The sequence below is a fragment of the Erithacus rubecula genome (assembly GCF_903797595.1).
Source record: "Erithacus rubecula genome assembly, chromosome: 15".
Taxonomy (NCBI): Eukaryota; Metazoa; Chordata; class Aves; order Passeriformes; family Muscicapidae; genus Erithacus; species Erithacus rubecula.
The window spans coordinates 644,825-662,500 of record NC_136667.1 but is presented as its reverse complement, the minus strand read 5'-3'; the positions used below and the strand labels follow the sequence as shown (position 1 = coordinate 662,500).

General features: G+C 49.9%; 1 protein-coding gene across 3 annotated transcripts in view; it reads left to right on the top strand.

Moving 5' to 3' along the window:
• The window catches only part of MCF2 (MCF.2 cell line derived transforming sequence), a 52,543-nt gene that overhangs the window by 6,233 nt on the left and 28,634 nt on the right, over positions 1-17,676 (top strand). For all 3 annotated transcript variants that reach the window (XM_079319355.1, XM_079319356.1, XM_079319354.1), the window contains exons 2-7: positions 2,600-2,668; positions 3,178-3,292; positions 8,582-8,672; positions 14,825-14,944; positions 15,849-15,965; positions 16,631-16,780. In XM_079319355.1, the coding sequence (XP_079175481.1) occupies positions 2,600-2,668; positions 3,178-3,292; positions 8,582-8,672; positions 14,825-14,944; positions 15,849-15,965; positions 16,631-16,780 (662 nt within the window). The remainder of the gene's footprint in view (positions 1-2,599; positions 2,669-3,177; positions 3,293-8,581; positions 8,673-14,824; positions 14,945-15,848; positions 15,966-16,630; positions 16,781-17,676) is intronic.

Sequence of the window (17,676 nt, the reverse complement as noted above, 5' to 3'; positions counted from 1 at the left end):
GGCAGACCCAGCAGGGCTCCCTGCTCACCCACACTGCCTTTCCTCATGGGATAAAGGGCTCTGAAATCCCTCTTGTCTCTTCTCTGCTGGGATTCCTGCAGCCTCCAAAATTCTGTCATGGCAACAATCTGCCCCTGCAGAGGAGTCTCTGAGTGGAAGAGCTTCAGTGACTTTATGAATGCCCATTTTAGAACCTGTCTAAAAATGACACTGCTGCTGTGACAATTTACCACCCAGGTGCTGCTGGTTTCAGTCAGACCCTGCAAGCTGTGTGGGGACAGCAGTTTGTGCAGGGCTCTGAGGTGCTGTGGCTTGGGGACTCCAGGCTTGCTGTTGTAACAGCTGATGAACACAAAGGCTCTTTTTTGGCTTGGAAAGAGATGAGTGGACTTTGCTGAAGCCCTGACTGCCTGCACCCTGTGCCAAGGGAGATCTGTGCTGTTCATGGCACTGGGCAGACCCTGGGGGTTTCTGTGCTGTTCCAAGAGTGTCCTTTAATAAAACCCCCAGTTTGCTGCAGAGCACCAGCCTTTGAGAGGCTGATGTCTTTGGTGCCTCCCTGCCTTTCACTGCTCTTTCTCCAGAATTAATATTTGAGGACAAAGGTCGTGTTTCAGTGGAGGATTTATTGCAGCATCCCCTGATGTGCCTCAGGCACAGCCACACGCTGTGGGTTTCTGCCAGCCCTTGATTTCCCTGATATTTGCCCAGGAGGGTGAGCTCAGTGCCAGCACAGAGCGAGTGCCAGGGTGAGCTGGCTGAGGAGCAGCTCAGCTCACAGCACAGGCTGCTGTTGTGCCCTGACCTTGCCAAGGGGCAGCATCCTGCTCTTCTGGGCTTTTCCTGCTCCCAGAGGATGGGCACAACCTCCCCTGCCTCCCTGCACCTTGCTGGGTGCCTCTCAGGGAGAAATGCCTTGTGCAACTTCTAAATTAAGTGATTTTTTTTTTTATAATGTAAATTTTATCTTTCTGCTGCCTGTTTCCTGGTCAGCCTCAGTTATCTGGTGTGTCCCTCTGGAACCAGTGCAGAGCCCAGCCAGGAATCTCATTTTCTGCCAGCCTGGAGCTGTGCTGGCTGTTGCCCTTGAGCCACAGGGGTGTCACAGCAATGAGACTGTGCCTGGCTTGGCTGCTGCTGCATTTTGGGGACAGCCAGGGCCAGGCTGAGCTCTGGGGACAGGATTCACCCAGCCCATGGACACAGGGCAGCCCCACTCTGATGAGTGACTGTGTGTGCACAGCCTGGGCTTTTGTCTCATATTTTCAATAACACACGTTTGATATCATCTAGTTCGTGTGTTGGAACTCATTAAGTTATTAAATGGGAATTTTGCAATGAAACCATTGACTTAGTAAAAAAAAAAATCACCAAATAGAGAAGAAATCTCTTGCTGGTGCTTGTCCTCATGTTGGGTGAAACAGTTAAATGAAAGACAAATATTTGAAATATCCTTGCAAGACAAACTTCTTCCTCACCAAGACCAGTTCCAGGGCCTGTTAAAATCAAGAATGCTTCTGTAGATGCCAGTGGGACTGAGGCTCAGCAAATAGAAATCACAATTTTATCTATGGGAGGGAAAACCAGCAGGGTGTGCATGGAAGGGCAGAGAGCAGCCTGGGGCTGGTGGGCTGGGGGAGGCTGACAAATCCTCAGACCAGAAAGCTTTTGAGAAAAGGCAATAGGATAAGTATTGATTATGCTGGAGTGTGCTGAGCTATGCAGCCTGTCTGATTTCAAACAGCCAGGAGATGATTCCCTAGACCAAGCCTGGGAAATAATCAGTGTTTAAAATTTGATTATCAGAAAGCACAAGGAGTTTAATCTGTATAGATGAGCTTCAAAATATTTATTTGCAGGAACAAGGATGTTTAATTTTTAGCTGTCATTCCATTTATAGATAATCCAGACAAATGTTTACCAGCTTTAAGCTGTTCTTGTGTTTAGCCAGCCTGGTCTTTGTTTCCTCCTCCCAGGGAAAGGTGAAGCTGTGTGTGTTCAGATGTGCTTCATTGCCACTGAAATGGTCATGGTGCTAAATGTGGCATTGAAACAGCCTCTCCCATTATTTAATTAGGAAGAAATCTAATAACTGAACATAAGAACAGCCTCTCCAATGTCTGTGGCCACATGCCAGGTGAAAACATGATTTCAGAAGCTTATTTGTTCAAAATTAAAGACTGTAACAGTCTGGCAGCTCAGGCTTGTTCCCAGTGCAGCAGCTTGGATGCTGCAGCTCCCAGCAGAGCCTCAGCCCATTGTGCTGCCAGGCTGGGGAGACTTTGTGAAGCTGGGAGTAGGATTAACTCCAGAATATAAAGTGTACAGTGGCCCACTGAGGGGAGGGCACTCCAGCTAAGGGGCACTTGGTACATTTAGTGGAATTCTTGCTGACCTGTGGCTTTCACCCTGTCAGAATCATGAGGAACATTAGAAATAACAGCTCTAAGATCCATTTATCCTTTATTACACAATTTCATGTCTGGTTCAGGGAAGCTGTGCTTGGTTGAAGTTCCACCTTTGGATGAAGACATTGATAAATAAATATGTTTGCTTTGCATTTGTGCTTTATTTTGACTGCTGCTTTTCCCTTGTGCAGAAACTGCAATACCCATCTGTGCAAAGGACATCAGTGATGATCTGATGAAGGAATTTGCTTTTCTGTCTGGTGAGTGTGAGAGCATCTCCAGGATCCCTCTGTCCCTGTGGTGATTAAATACTGCAGTTTGTCAGTGATACTCCACTCAGGCCCTCAGGTAGGATCCAGTGCCACCAGAATTGCTGTTAATAAAACATGGGGGAGTTTGAAAGGGCAGCTCAGGTTCCTGTCTCGTGCCACTCTGTAAAACATTCCCAGCTCCTCCTGCACTAAGAGCCCTGTGCTGTCAGATGTGTTCTGGGCTCCAGACCAGTTTTTCTGCCCTTGTATTTCTGATTTCTGTTGCTGTCCTGTGTAAAGCACACCCAGTAAATGAAGGAAATGCCTGGCACTGAACACATTTGTTCCTGGCAGCTGCACTGTGAGTTGTGCTTGGACTCAGAGGCAGATTTGGCTTTGTTTTGCTGTCCTGGTGGGTAAAGCCCCTGTGCAGTGACAGTGACAGTGACAGTGGCAGCGAGCTGGGGCTCTGCTGCTCCCTCCTCGTGGCCAGGGCAGCATCCTTGTCTGTTTTCCAGGGGGAAGAGGGAAGGACAAGGCTTGGATAATCACCCTCCCTGACAATGCTGGCTTCAACGAGGTGCCTGAGGAGAACGTGGCCAAAGTGCTGACCTACCTGACCTCAGTGCCCAGGTATGGGGCTCCCTCCTGGCTCCTCTCTGGTGGGCACAGCTCTGGGTCCTGCCTGGGATCTTCAGGGCACAGCCCCTGTGGGTGAGGGGCTCCTGCAGCTCTCAGAGGTGTCCAGGTGAGGGGCTTTGTGTGCCAGAACTGCAGAGTAAGGAGTGGACATCACCCCTGTGAGCTGGCAGCTGGAATGTATCACACATTCAGTTGATTAAGTTTCTAATTAACAACAAGCTTTCCTCAAGCTTTGGTATGTGTCAGCACTGAAATATGCCATGCCAGTGCAAAGGAATGCTTGACCTGTACAAATAGAGAGTCATTACTGTGGGAGAAGAGAAATGAGACCAGAGGAGGAGACTAATGAGAGGAACAAAGTGTTTGTGGTCCCCTGGCAGGTGATGCTCAGCAGAGCAGCAGCTGCATTCCCTGTGTGTGTCAGGTCAGTGCTGACAGTCTGTCTGTGCCCATACAGGGCTGCCTGCTCAGGTTAATGCCCTCCTATTTCTTGCTGCTCAGCCTGGTGACTCAGTTCCCTGGAATACTTAATTTTCTTGAATAATGCCTGTTTTGGTATTTTTTTTCCTGCAGGGAGAGCAGGCTGACAGCAGCTGATGGGAGCTTTCCATTAGCAGCTGCTTTGGAAGAAGTGTGCAGTGTTTAGTCACATCTGTAAAAAAATAAAAAAAAATAAAAAAAAAAAAAAAAGAAATGGAGCCTCTGGTTCCTCTTTTTGGTGGACTCTGAGGTTTCAGGGGCTCCTGGCCCAGCAGGAGCAGGTCCCTGCCAGGGGCTGGCCACGGGTTTCTCCTTCACCCTGTGCAGTCTGTGCATCTGCACTTGCCAGCTCTGTCTGCTTTCTCCAGCTCCTGTCCCACCTGGCTGCAAACACCTGGCACGAGTATGATGAGCAGCCCTGCTGTCCCTGTCATGGGTCAAACCCACTCAGGAAACTCCTGAGAGCTGCTGGTGATTCAAACACCTTCAGCATGTTTTTAGCAAAGCCACTTCAACCATCCTGCTCTGCTCCTCCCACCCCCATCCCAGCCTGCCCCAATGTCTGATCTCCCTGAAATCATCTGCTCCCTAAAACCTGGGAGCTGCAAGGCTCAGGTGGCCAGGCAGGGCATCCCCTGGGTGAGGAGTGTCAGCTCTGTGCCCATCCCTCACAGCATCACATCGTGGCTTTGAGCTCAGATCTCACTAAAAGAGGTCAATACCTGCCTGCCAGGAGTATTGGATTTCCCAAATATCAGGTTAGGTGTGGGTGCAGCAGCACCTCCTGCCCTGTGGGTGTGCAGGGCAGACCAAAGGACTCACCCTGTGCCTGTCCTGTCAGAGGAGCTGCATGTGCTGCCCACAGCAGCTGGGAAAGGCTCATGGGTGTCTGCTGGGCAGTGTTTGGGGAAGCTGGATGGTTTGCAGTGTTCTGGGAAGCTGAATTTCATCAGGCATTTTTCTCCTGGCAGTAATTGTTAGATGAAGGAGATGGATTGTGAGAGCTGCTGCTGAGTCCTCAAGGGGAGGGCATGAACAGAGCCAGGAGCAGGGTGAGTCCTGCAGGCAGTTCAGGTTTTAGGGTTCCTGGGAACTGTCTGCAGGCAGGAGGCAGCTGCACAAAGTGCTTGTGTGGGTGAGCTGTGAGGGAAAATAGAGTAGGTGCCCACTTTGTATTCCATGCACATCCAGCTCAAAGTGCTGCCCTGGCTGCCTGCAGGGGGGTGCTTGAAGCAGAGCCCCAGGGAAGTGAGACATCCTGAATTTCAGAAAAGAGACCTGAGGAGTGACAAAGCAGCATTTTAATCAGGATTGGATTGAGTGACAGTGTGGCCTGTACACAAAATACAAATCTTTTCTCTAGCCTGACAGAATTTGTCTCTTCCAAGTTAAGCCAGAATTCCAGTAGAAGCTTAAAGAAAAAAGTAAAAATCAATTGAAGTCAGTTACAATATCTGCAAAATTGTTATTACAAAAAACTGACTTAATTACTATTAAAGTAAAATTTGAAAACTAAAAAAAAATCCCTCTGTGGGATTTTCCTAGAGATGTCATTGATTCCCCAAGCTGGCAGTGCTTAGGGGGCATTGGGACAAAGTCCTTAAAAATATCTTCTAACTTTTGGTCAGCCTGCAATGGTCAATTGGATTAGATGATCACTGTGGTTCCCTTCCTACTGAAATATCAAATCATATCAATAATATAATATCATATATATATTCTATTCTATTCTATTCTATTCTATTCTATTCTATTCTATTCTATTCTATTCTATTCTATTCTATTCTATTCTATTCTACTCTATTCTATTCTACTCTATTCTACTCTATTCTATTCTATTCTATTCTATTCTATTCTATTCTATTCTATTCTATTCTAGTCTAGTCTATTCTATTCTAGTCTATTCTAGTCTATTCTACTCTATTCTACTCTATTCTACTCTATTCTATTCTACTCTACTCCTATTCTGTTCTGTTCTATTCTATTCTATTCTATTCTATTCTATTCTATTCTATTCTATTCTATTCTATTCTATTCTATTCTATTCTATTCTATTCTATTCTATTCTATTCTATTCTATTCTATTCTATTCTATTCTGCTCTATTCTATTCTATTCTATTCTATTCTATTCTATTCTATTCTATTCTTTGACTCTGCAGCTCTTTGGTGTTCAGACAAGCCTTGCCTGTTCCATCTAGGCTGGGAGGGGAGGTGCAGAGTGGGTCAGAGCTGTGACTGATAGCACAGAGCAGTGGCTCAGTGCAGGGTGCTGGTGGCTATAAATACCTCTGAATTTCAGCACTGGCCAGGTCGTGATGGTGTGCTCTGATCCCACCAGCAGCAAGGAGACTCTCAGTCCTGTGCTAAATCTCACAACTGCAGGCTCCAGGATCCAATTTCAGGTCCTGCAAAACATCCCAGGTCTTTATTTTTAGTCTGGTGCATCCTGCAACACATACAAAGTTAAGGATGAGGGGAAAAGGAAAGGGGGCAAGAAACACCCAGAGAGAAATAATCCTTGCCTTGGTTATTTGTCTCCATCTTTCTGCTGCTGGATGCAAACCAAGAGCCCCCAGAGCCCTGGTAGAAAGCATTGATTTATTTTTATTGTCAGGCTAAAAGGTACATCACAGGCTGGAAATCTGATAAACCTGCAAGGGCTGTGTTGCAAATAGTCACAGACTTTCTGCACTGGCCCTAGAATAAATGGCAAATGTCCCACAGTAGGGACAAGGCTGTCTGACTGCTGGGGCTTTCCTCTTTGTTTCTCTGAGGGAGCTGACAAAAGTAAATGAGCATGTCCAGGGGCTGCTCTCTGAGCATGACCTTGTCCTGAGTTCATGGCTGCTTCAGCTTTTCTTACCTGCCACTGCACCACAGGCTGGCTGCCCTCTCTCCTCACTTGGGTTCTGGGGGTTTTCTTTGGGTTTTCTTGTGGTTACAGCAGTTCTGTGTAAACACAGTTTAGATTTTTCAATTACAGACTCTTAGGAACTCAGGGGAGTTTTGTTTCTTATAGCTCAGAGACATATCTTTTAAAATTTTAGGGTGTGCTGAAAAACCAGGGGTTTTGTTTTTGCCTGAAACCAAAGGACCCTTTTCCTGCTCCCACCCACCTGGGTCACAGCTCATGGTGGGGGTGACCAGAGCTGGCAGAGTCCTGCAGAATTGTCTCACATTGCCTAAACTATTCTAAGCAAATAAAGGTTTTGGCTGAAAATTCAGGCTCACCATGCTCACAACCTCAGACTTTATTACATGTAAAAGTTCTGTGTATGACCCATATGTAAAATCTGATATTCATTTTCTCTGCTCTTTTTTGCTGCACTTCAAAGGCACTGAATAAATTCAAATGGAACCTTTGCACTTTGGGTGTGATGTTACAGATCCATCAGATCTGTAGGATGGCTTGGGAGTTGGGTGCCTCTGCCTGTCTTCAGTCAGTTATTGTTATGAGTCAAAGGGAATTTTATGTTTTATCCCTGTGAGCACAGCTGCTAATTCCTCTTAAGTACATTTGTCAGAGCTGTAGCTGCCACAGACCAGAGGAGCAAGATGTGCACTGAATGAAATCTCCTGCACTGGCTTCAAGTGTCTGTTTTTTTTTTTTTTTCTGTAGTGCCTTGCCAAGTATTGTGTGCTGTGTGATACTTCTGAGTAACCCAGCATGTGTTTGCTTTGCCAAGCACAGGAATTAGCAGAGATGCTGCTGGCCCAGGGCTGTGCAGACACCTGCACGTGTCCTGGAGCCTCTCCCCCTGGCTGGACAGGTGCTGTGGACGTGGCAATCCTGTTCCAGCATCCACAAAATAAATATTGCAGATATTACCTGGGGATCCTGTAAATTCACTCAGGGGGCAGGGCTTGGTTCCAAGCTGGCCTGGCCACAGCTGTGTGCAGGTTGTAGCTCAGCTGCCTGCAGGGTGTGCTGGAATATTTGAATTACAGACAGGGCAGCTGAGCATCCCCTGGGCTGGCTTGGGCAGACTGGGCATTTCAAAGCAGCTCAAAGGCTTGGGGTGTTAAAAGGGATGTCAGGAGCTGCCCAGCCAAGGGGAGTGTGCTGGAAAACTCCTGCCAGCAATCACTGCCTCCCCAGCAGGACGTGCTGGGAGAGCCACAGAGCCCAATCCCAGTGCCAGGCTGGCCCTGCCCTGGTGTCCCCCTGCTGTCCCTGAACAAGGCAGGAGCCATCCCCTGCTGCTGTGGGCTGGGCACTGGGCAGGGGCTCAGCTCTCCTCTGCAGGGCCCCTCTCAGCACCCCTTGGGCTCTCAGGAGCACTCTGCTGTCACCACCTTGCACACAGTTCAGAGGTGCTTCACCCTGGGCTTCCACAACCACTGAAGGGTTGGGGTGGGAGATGTGCAGATGCTAGAGAGCAGCTTGGGTTGGAAGGGATCCTAAAATCCCCCAGAGCAGCTTCACCTGGAGCAGGCTGTGCTGCAGTATCTGGAGGTATTGAAAGCTCCAGATGGGTTTTTAAAATATCCAGAGAAGGAGGTTCCACAGTCTCTCCTCACAGCCTGTTCCAGTGTGCTGTCACCTCAGCAGAAAGACATTTTCCCTCATGTTCAGGTGGAATTCTTGTGTGTCACTTTGTGCTTGTTGCCCCTTGTCCTGCTGTAAAAGCATCAGTGGAAAGAGTTTGGGTGTTCAGGAGAATTTCAAAGGGAATTTCAGGAGCTGTAGAAATGCTAAATTGTGCTTTGCATTCTGAGTTCTTGGATTTGTTTTTTTTTTGGGAACAGTCACTTTTCTTGGAACATGATCTGGTTATTGTTATTTTCTTGTCTTGCAGTCAACATGAGTCTGACACTAAATTTATCCTGATCCTGGACAGGAGACTGGACACATGGACATCAGTCAAAACGACTCTCCAGAAAATAGCAGTAAGTCCTGTGTAATGGTAATTGCATTTGGTTCACCAAGCCTTGATGCATCTCCTTCAGAAAGCACTGGGAGCCAGGAGCAGTGCTGCTCCTGCTTTCTCTCCAGGCAGCAGTTTGCTTTATGGCCCTGGAATTAATTTCCCTGTGTAAATGAGCTATTTGTGTGTTAATTTGCTTGTTTGATCCATTTGCTGTTTTTATACTCTGTTGCAGTGGTTCAAATATGTTTTGTGCTATGTTCTGTGCTTTTGATGGGTGGAAAATTTGGCTTCATATGTGTTCTTTCTTGACACTGGTTATTAGTTCATTTTACTAATTGTTGGTGACTGGAAGTTGTAAGTTCTTTAAACAGGCTTCACAAGCATTTCTATGTGGGCATGGGTGGAAAAATCTATTTTAAAAGTGTTTGGATGCATTAATGTGTTTTAAATTATCTAGTACATATCTGAACCTGGCTCACAAGTGGGGTTTGGTAATTCTGCATTGCACTGTGACTTGGAATCAGAGCTTGGATTCCCAACAGAGCATGCAGCTGTAGGAAAGTTGTGTTTATGGGTGCATGGGGGGGCAGGAGCTAACAGAAAAATCCTTTCCCAACCACCCCATCCCATGAGGGTAGATCAATGGAAATATTCTGGGTGTATTATTATTATTGTGTTTGCTTCTGTTTATAATCATGGAATGGTTAAATACATCAGTCCATCTGAGAAAGGAAGAAGTGGAGGGTGGGTACTGAGACAGAAAATTGCCTGGTTCTGATAAAGTTAGATCTTACAGAATTTTAAATTGTTAGTACTGCTACAGCTGAACTGGGTGTTATAAATACCTGGCTGTGCTGGTCAGCATCCCAGAGGAGGCAGAGAGGGTTTCCTTTTTGCAGTGGGAATGAGGAACCACTAAGAGTATTTTTGGTTCTGATTTTTCTGAATGTTAGAAACTGAACTTGCAGGTGTGGTTACCATACCTCTAGAGAAGAAGCAGCATTTAGAAAGGAGTTCTTGAAGGTGATCATCAAAATTCAGCCCTGCTGCCAGTGTTTGAACAGGTGCTAATACCAAGAGCATCCTTTAAGGGTGATGCACTTGCTTTGCATAGTCTGGAAGTTTCAAATGGGAAAAAATCCTGTCCTAATTTGTAGCTTCTACAGAAGTGTCGTTCATTTTGTGGTTAATAAGAAATGTAATTATCTGAGCATACACCCTGTTGGTGTGGCTGGTGAGCTGTGTGTCCGTGTGGAGAGGTGACTTTGCCTGCAGTATCTGGGCTGTCCATGCAAGGAATGGGAGGTGCTCTGTGCAAAGAGGGAAGAGAAGCCGGAAACCTCTGTCCACTGAATCTTAAGACTTGGGAATATTGCCTTAAAAAGAGTCAGGTCCTAAATGGCTGTCTCTGTGTCCAGAAGGTGTAAGGACAAAAATTTCAATCCTGATTTCTTTTCCAATCACACGTCATAAATCCTGATGCAATTAAAAAAAAAATAATCCTTTTTTGATCTTTGCACAATTTTGAAGCAAAGGAGTGCCATGAAGCTGAATTTAAAGCACAGACCGTGTCCTATTTTTTTCCAGCATATGTATATGCAACTGCAGCTCTGCGGTGGTGCATCTGATCTTGGAAATTTTTCTATCACACTGTACAGATTTTTGCTTTAACTCTTTATGTGTGTCTCTAATTGCCTGGGCAGACCGGGCTGTGGGGAGCGGTGTCGGGCAAGCCCCGGGTTGTGGCCGGAGCCTTTTCCCCGGGTTTGCCCCCGGAGCACTGCAAAGGCACCTTGGAGCTCGGCAGGGGGAAAGGCAAGGGGAGAGCCCCGAGCTGGGAGCACAGTCCTCGCAGCGGCAGTCTGCAGGATGATTTTTGGCATTCCACCTTAAAAGCGAAGCCGGCGCTGGGGAGGAGAGCGGGGCTGCGAGCCGGGAGCCGGCAGGGCTGTGCCTGCCTGCCCGAACCGCTGCCGGGCCGGCGGGGCAGCGCCGCTCCACCCGCAGCATCCTCGGCATCAGCGGCATCCTGGGCATCAGCAGCATCCTCGGCATCATCAGCATCCTCGGCATCCTCAGCATCCGCAGCATCCGCAGCATCCGCAGCGTCCGCGCCCCGCTCGCATCCCGGGCGCGGGGCGATGGCGGAGGCGGGCCCGCGCCGGGGCTACCGGCCCGCCCGGCATGCGGTAAGGCTGGGCCGCCTGCTGCGGCACCGGCACCGGCACCGGCACCGGCACCGGCACCGGCACGGCCCGGGGGCAGCGCCCGCAGCGCTCGGGGTCCGGCGGCGCGGGGGGAATTTAGTGGGGTCATCCCTGCGGGAGCGGTGGGCACGGCTGGTGCTGCTGGTACTGCTGGTACTGCTGGGCATCACTGGTACCACTGGGTATCACTGGTACTGCTGGTGCTGCTGGTACTGCTGGGTATCACTGGTACTGCTGGTACTGCTGGTACTGCTGGGCATCACTGGTACTGCTGGGTATCACTGGTACTGCTGGTACTGCTGGGTATCACTGGTACTGCTGGGTATCACTGGTACTGCTGGTACTGCTGGGTATCACTGGTTACCCAGTACTGCTGGGTATGGTACCCCTGGGTACCACTGATACCACTGGTACCTCTGTCCTGCTGCGTGTCACTGGTGTCACTGGTACCCCAGTGCCCCTGGGTGTCACTGGTGTCACTGGTGTCACTGGTGTCACTGGTACCCCAGTGCCCCTGGGTGTCACTGGTGTCACTGGTGCCCCAGTACCCCTGGGTGTCACTGGTGTCACTGGTGTCACTGGTGCCCCAGTACCCCTGGGTGTCACTGGTGTCACTGGTGTCACTGGTGCCCCAGTACCCCTGGGGTCACTGGTGTCACTGGTGTCACTGGTGTCACTGGTGCCCCAGTACCCCTGGGTGTCACTGGTGTCACTGGTGTCACTGGTGTCACTGGTACCCCAGTGCCCCTGGGTGTCACTGGTGTCACTGGTGTCACTGGTGCCCCAGTGCCCTGGTGTCACTGGTGTCACTGGTGTCACTGGTGTCACTGGTGCCCCAGTGCCCCTGGGTGTCACTGGTGTCACTGGTGTCACTGGTGCCCCTGGGTGTCACTGGTGCCCCAGTACCCCTGGGTGTCACTGGTGTCACTGGTGTCACTGGTGTCACTGGTGCCCCAGTACCCCTGGGTGTCACTGGTGTCACTGGTGTCACTGGTGCCCCTGGGTGTCACTGGTGCCCCAGTACCCCTGGGTGTCACTGGTGTCACTGGTGTCACTGGTGTCACTGGTGCCCCAGTACCCCTGGGTGTCACTGGTGTCACTGGTGCCCCAGTACCCCTGGGTGTCACTGGTACCCAGCTCCTGCTGCCCTGGCAGGAAGGGGCCCTGCACAGATGTGTGCCTGGTGCTGCTGGCAGCATCTCTGGGGGTTAATTCTGCCAGCTGAAGGAAAGGCAGCAGAGCACTCAGGAGTTTCATTCTGGCTCTGGGGGATGTTAAAGGCTCAAAGCAGCTGTACCTGCCTTTTTACTGCATGACTTTTCCTTTAAGGGACAGCAGGAAGTCATGAAGTTCAGCACCTGTATAAGGACTCCTGGCCTCAGTCTGCAGGGCTTAGAAAGAAACTTACTGCAATTAACATTTTTTTAATGTTTATTGATTACCAGCCTCATGGATGCCCCAGTGAACTGCAGGGAAGAATAGTCTCTGAAAACTGAGCTCCTGAAACTGAGGGAAATGTATAAATACCACTAAATGTGTCAGAATGAGATGCTCAGTAATGAGGCAGGAACTGTGATGCTTTCAGTGCATGTCCTTTCCTGTGCTTTATTAGCCAGTTTGTCTGTATTGATTAAACCAGGCTCTCTGTGTGGTTATAGTTAAATGTGCATTTATAAAGTTGCTGAACTGGCCTTAGGGTGTCCATGTGTGTGGTCAGTGAGACAGTGAGCACAGTGAAATGTTGCCAGCTGCCTGATTTAGTGAAATTGTGCTGGTAGCTCTCTGCCTTTCTGGTGTGCTGCAGAGGACAAAGCTTTAGAGGGTTCTTTAGGTGTTCTGTTACATAACCCCAGGTTTATCAAGTGCACAGGATTCTTTTTGGTCTTACAAATGATAAGATAAAGCATAAGGCAAGGTTAAGGATCCTTTTGTCTTTGATTTCTTTAATACATTGTGGGAAGGGGTTTTTGCAGCAGTACCTTCAGTATGGTTAGAGTTCAGTTTTCAGGAAACTTACTTGTACTTCATTCCTGAGAAAAACTAAAAGTGTTGCAAGGATTAAAAAAGATACAGTCCCTACAGGAATGTTGAGGAATTACTGGTCTCTGTAGGTTTTCCTCTAACATTTCATCCTTTCCCTTTAGTGTCTGAGAGGGCACAGGACATGGCTTGCTGGTGTCTGTCTTTCTACAAGCTCATTTCTTGTCTTGTTCATTTTTTCCCATGCTTGGAATATGTTAGGTATCATTTGCAAAGCTGTGTTACTTGTTTTGTCCCTCCTTCTGAGTGCTGACCTTGATCCTGTATGTGTAAGATCAGCTGAAACATCTGAAAGCTGAAGTTCTCTTTGTTACAAAGTCTTTTAACAACTTTCCAGCCAATAGTGCTTGTGTCTTCCTTCAGCCTCCTTGCATTTCTCCCTCCTGAGGTTTGTTTTCACAGCTTTCTGAGAGTTTCATACCTTTTCTGTGTCCCACACAGGGGCATCCCTGCTCTCAGGGATTCCTCCTGTGCAGGGGAATTTGGGCAGGCTGTGCTTGTCTCCTGCTGCTGCTCCCTCTTCCTGGAGCTGTGGCTTCCCTGCCCCAGGCTCAGACATCCAAAACCTGCAGGTTTGCCCGTGGGGAGCAGGGTTTGGAGAGCCAGCCTCCTCCTGCAGGGAGTTTGCTCTGAGCCCAAAGGGTTCCTGGCAGAAAGGACTCGAGGAGTAAGAGAGGCCAAAGCTGCAAGAGCCAAACAGGGTTACAGGGACAGGGATGGAGAGGAATAATGATCCCAGACCCAGGGAGGGTGGGATATTCCTGCTGCATTTTGCAGGAGAGGGTTGGGGTGGGAGCCTGCAGTTGCAGAGGAGGCATTTTGTGCTGCCCAGGTGCTGGGGCAGGAGACAGCACCAGTGTCTCTGGAGTTTAATGGTTTGTGCTGTTTCCAGTGCCAAGTCTTTGTCCCTGGCACCACTCTTGTTGACTTCCAAAGGGAATGGGTTTATCGTTTCATTCACAATATATTTTTTTTTTCTGCTCTTACTTAAAATAACAGCAGATCAATATATTGGATTTATGTGGCTTATATGATCCTAAAAGTGCCTGTCCATTTCTAAGGGAAGTTGTGGGCAGTGGAAGCCACAACCAGCCCCTTCCTGGGCAGGAAAGCAGAGCAGAGAGTGATGCAGATCTCAGGGGTGAGTCAGGCCTGTGTTAAACAGCACCAGTGCTGTTTGTGGCAGTGATCTTGGTTTGGAAGGCACAGGTGAAGTGCCCCAAAGTACCTGAACATGTTCATTGTTCTCACCCTTGCTAGAGAGGTTAATATCATGTTTTGTGGAGCAAGAGATATAAGGAGGAGAGAAATGTAACCTGGCCTGGCAGGACCTCAGAGCAAATCATGTCTTAATTAACTCAACTCTTTGCATCATGTGCTTATCCATAATTTAATGATGCAACTCCTACTTTCTTAAAAATTCTTTTTCGTTCTCAAGAACCCTTTTCACAGCTCTATTTAAAAATGCACCTGCCAACCATATGCTTGGAAAAAGGCTCCAGCAGTGTAGACAGGAAATTCCAAATTCTTGCCACAAATTAAATGTTGCCTGGTAATTACCAAGGGCAAGATGAGTGTGCTTGATGCAGTTACGGGATGATTAGCAAGTTTGGCAATAAGTTTTGCTTCCTCAATCTGTCATCCCTCTCAGTGTTCCAGCCCTCTGTTCCCTGCTAAGTTGTAATTTCACTCCCCAAGTTATAACGATGAACAGTCTCTATATTATTAAAGTTTGTAATAAGTGTGCCTGCAGGCCTGCAGCTAGGGGAAGTGGGGCTGGACAGCCGTGCTGCAGTTACATCCCGCATCCCTAACCTCTCCCAGCGTCTCCCTCCTGTTTTAAGTGAACTGTCGGCAGCAGTGGGCAAAGCCGGGGGGCCGTGCTGTGCCCGTGCCCGCCGCAGAGCTGCCCCTGTCCCCCCAGGCCTCCTTCCCCGGGAACCTGCACCTGGTGATGGTCCTGCGGCCCACGGGCCTCCTGCAGCGCACCTTCACCGACATCGGCTTCCGCTTCAGCCAGCGCGACTTCCTGCTCAAGCTGCCGGTACGGGGGGCTCGGGGGGCTCGGGGGGCTCGGGGGGCTCGGGGCTGGGGGCCCTGGGGGGCTCTGACCCACTCTGCTTTGGGTTCAGCCAGCGCGACTTCCTGCTCAAGCTGCCGGTACGGGGGGCTCGGGGGGCTCGGGGGGCTCGGGGGGCTCGGGGCTGGGGGCCCTGGGGGGCTCTGACCCACTCTGCTTTGGGTTCAGCCAGCGCGACTTCCTGCTCAAGCTGCCGGTACGGGGGGCTCGGGGGGCTCGGGGGGATGAGGGGGGCTCAGGGGGTTCTATCCCACTCTGATTTCGCTTCAGCCACGAGGAATTTCCTGCTCAAGTGCTCTGTATCTGTGCAGGTGTTACGGAGGGCAGGGGGTGATGCCAGCCATACCCTGTGTGTGTGCAGGTGTTTATGGAGGGCAGGGGGTGATGCCATCTCAGCTGTGCCCCGTTTCTCTGCAGGTGTTTATGGAGGGCAGGGGGTGATGCCATCTCAGCTGTGCCCCGTTTCTCTGCAGGTGTTTATGGAGGGCAGGGGGTGATGCCATTTCAGCTGTGCCCCATTTCTCTGCAGGTGTTTATAGAGGGCAGGGGGTGATGCCATCTCAGCTGTGCCCCATTTCTCTGCAGGTGTTTATGGAGGGCAGGGGGTGATGCCCATCTCAGCTGTGCCCCATTTCTCTGCAGGTGTTTATGGAGGGCAGGGGGTGATGCCCATCTCAGCTGTGCCCCATTTCTCTGCAGGTGTTTATGGAGGGCAGGGGGTGATGCCCATCTCAGCTGTGCCCCATTTCTCTGCAGGTGTTTATGGAGGGCAGGGGGTGATGCCATCTCAGCTGTGCCCCATTTCTCTGCAGGTGTTTATGGAGGGCAGGGGGTGATGCCATCTCAGCTGTGCCCCATTTCTCTGCAGGTGGTCATGCTGAGCTCGGTGAGTGACCTGCTGACCTACATCGATGAGCAGCAGCTGACCCCCGAGCTGGGGGGCTCCCTGGAGTACTGCCACAGCGAGTGGGTGGTCTTCAGGACGGTGAGTGCGGGCTGGCCTCGGGCCCCCAGCCCCCTGGGACTCCCTGGGAAGGTTTGCAGTCAGGCAGGGAATGTTGGGGGCTGGAAATCATCCCCAGAGCCACTGCCCCTCCTGGGCCAGACATGCAGAGGAGCCAGGAGCTGTCAGGATGGGTCTGCAGGGGAACTGGGTGACTGACTCCCTCAGGCTCCTTCTGAAACTGCTCCAGGAAGATCTGTCTTTGTAAATCTTCATTAAAATTCCCTTAATGGGAGATACCAAATAGGCTTTTCTGTTAATAATGGTGATTAATGTGATTAATATCAGGGCTGTGTTTGGGAAGAAGGGTAATGGGACTGCCTACTGAATACTGACCAAATGCAGAGAATTCAGAAAACTTCCTTCTAGGTTTGGTTCTTTCCCTTTGCAAGAACTTTCCTTTCAAACTGCCGGGAATCAGTTGTTGTGCCTTGCTGGATGTTTTCATGCTTCCTGTTCACTGTCAGTTCTCCCTGGGCTGTTGTCTCCCAGCTGGATGGCAGGTTGATGAGAACATCATGGGATGTTCTGTCTGTGTGCTGTGCACATCCCACCCAGCTCTCTGAGAGCAAGGGTGCCCTGGCACAGCTGCTGGGCTGCAGGAATGCCAGGAACCCCAAGCTGATTGCAGTCCCTGTGTCCCACAGGCCATTGAGAGCTTTGCACTGACAGTGAAGGAGATTGCCCAGCTGCTGCAGTGCTTTGGCACCGAGCTGGCAGAGACTGAGCTGCCTGAGGACATGAACTCCATTGAGCACATCCTGGCCCTGCGCACCCAGAGGTACTGCCAGCTCAAGGTAGGGCTCTGTGCCAGCTCTGCCAGCTCAAGGTAGGGCTCTGTGCCAGCTCTGTGCCAGCTCTGTGCCAGCTCTGGGCACTGCCAGCTCAAGGTAGGGCTCTGTGCCAGCTCTGTGGCAGCTCTGTGCCTGCTCTGTGCCAGCTCTGTGCCAGCTCTGTGCCTGCTCTGGGCACTGCCAGCTCAAGGTAGGGCTCAGCACAGCTCTGGGCTCTGTGGAGAAATAAAACCCATCACGTGTTTTCATGTGCATAGAAAGCCCAGCAGCACTCAGTACAGGCCATCTGTTGCTTTTAATTCCTCATCTATTAATTTCAAATATCAAAACCACTCATTGGCTTTTGTCTGAAGTGAGGTCTGTTGGCTTTTTCCTTTTGTTCCTTCTAAGCCCCTGAAACACAAAAGCAGATGAGAAACTGCACAGATTGTGGTGACAGCAAGACATGGGATCCTTGTCACTCTCATGACAGCCCAAGACTGGTACAGCTGATTCCTGAATTCAAACAATTAGTCAATCAGAATGATTTATGTAGCTGTGATGCTGGACAGAAACTGGTGGCAAGCACAATGAGCAGATGACAGAAATTAATTAAACAGAGTAACTGTGAAATTAACCCCATTGATACACTGAACAGAAAAATCCAAGTTACCACCTGTTTGACAGTCAGGCCACTTTGCTTTGTGGATAATGAAGGGCTGTGAATCAGAGGAGGAGCAGAGGTCTCTGGAGTGAGGTGTAAGAGATGGAATATCAGCAGCCTGTGACATGCTGCATCATTCCTGCTCTCCTCTGAGTCTCCTGCCTGTGCCACCACCACAGGGGTTTCTGCCCTGGCCATCCCAGGGTGTTCCAGTGGCAGGGCTGGCACTGGGCACTGTGTGGGCAGGGCAGGGCCC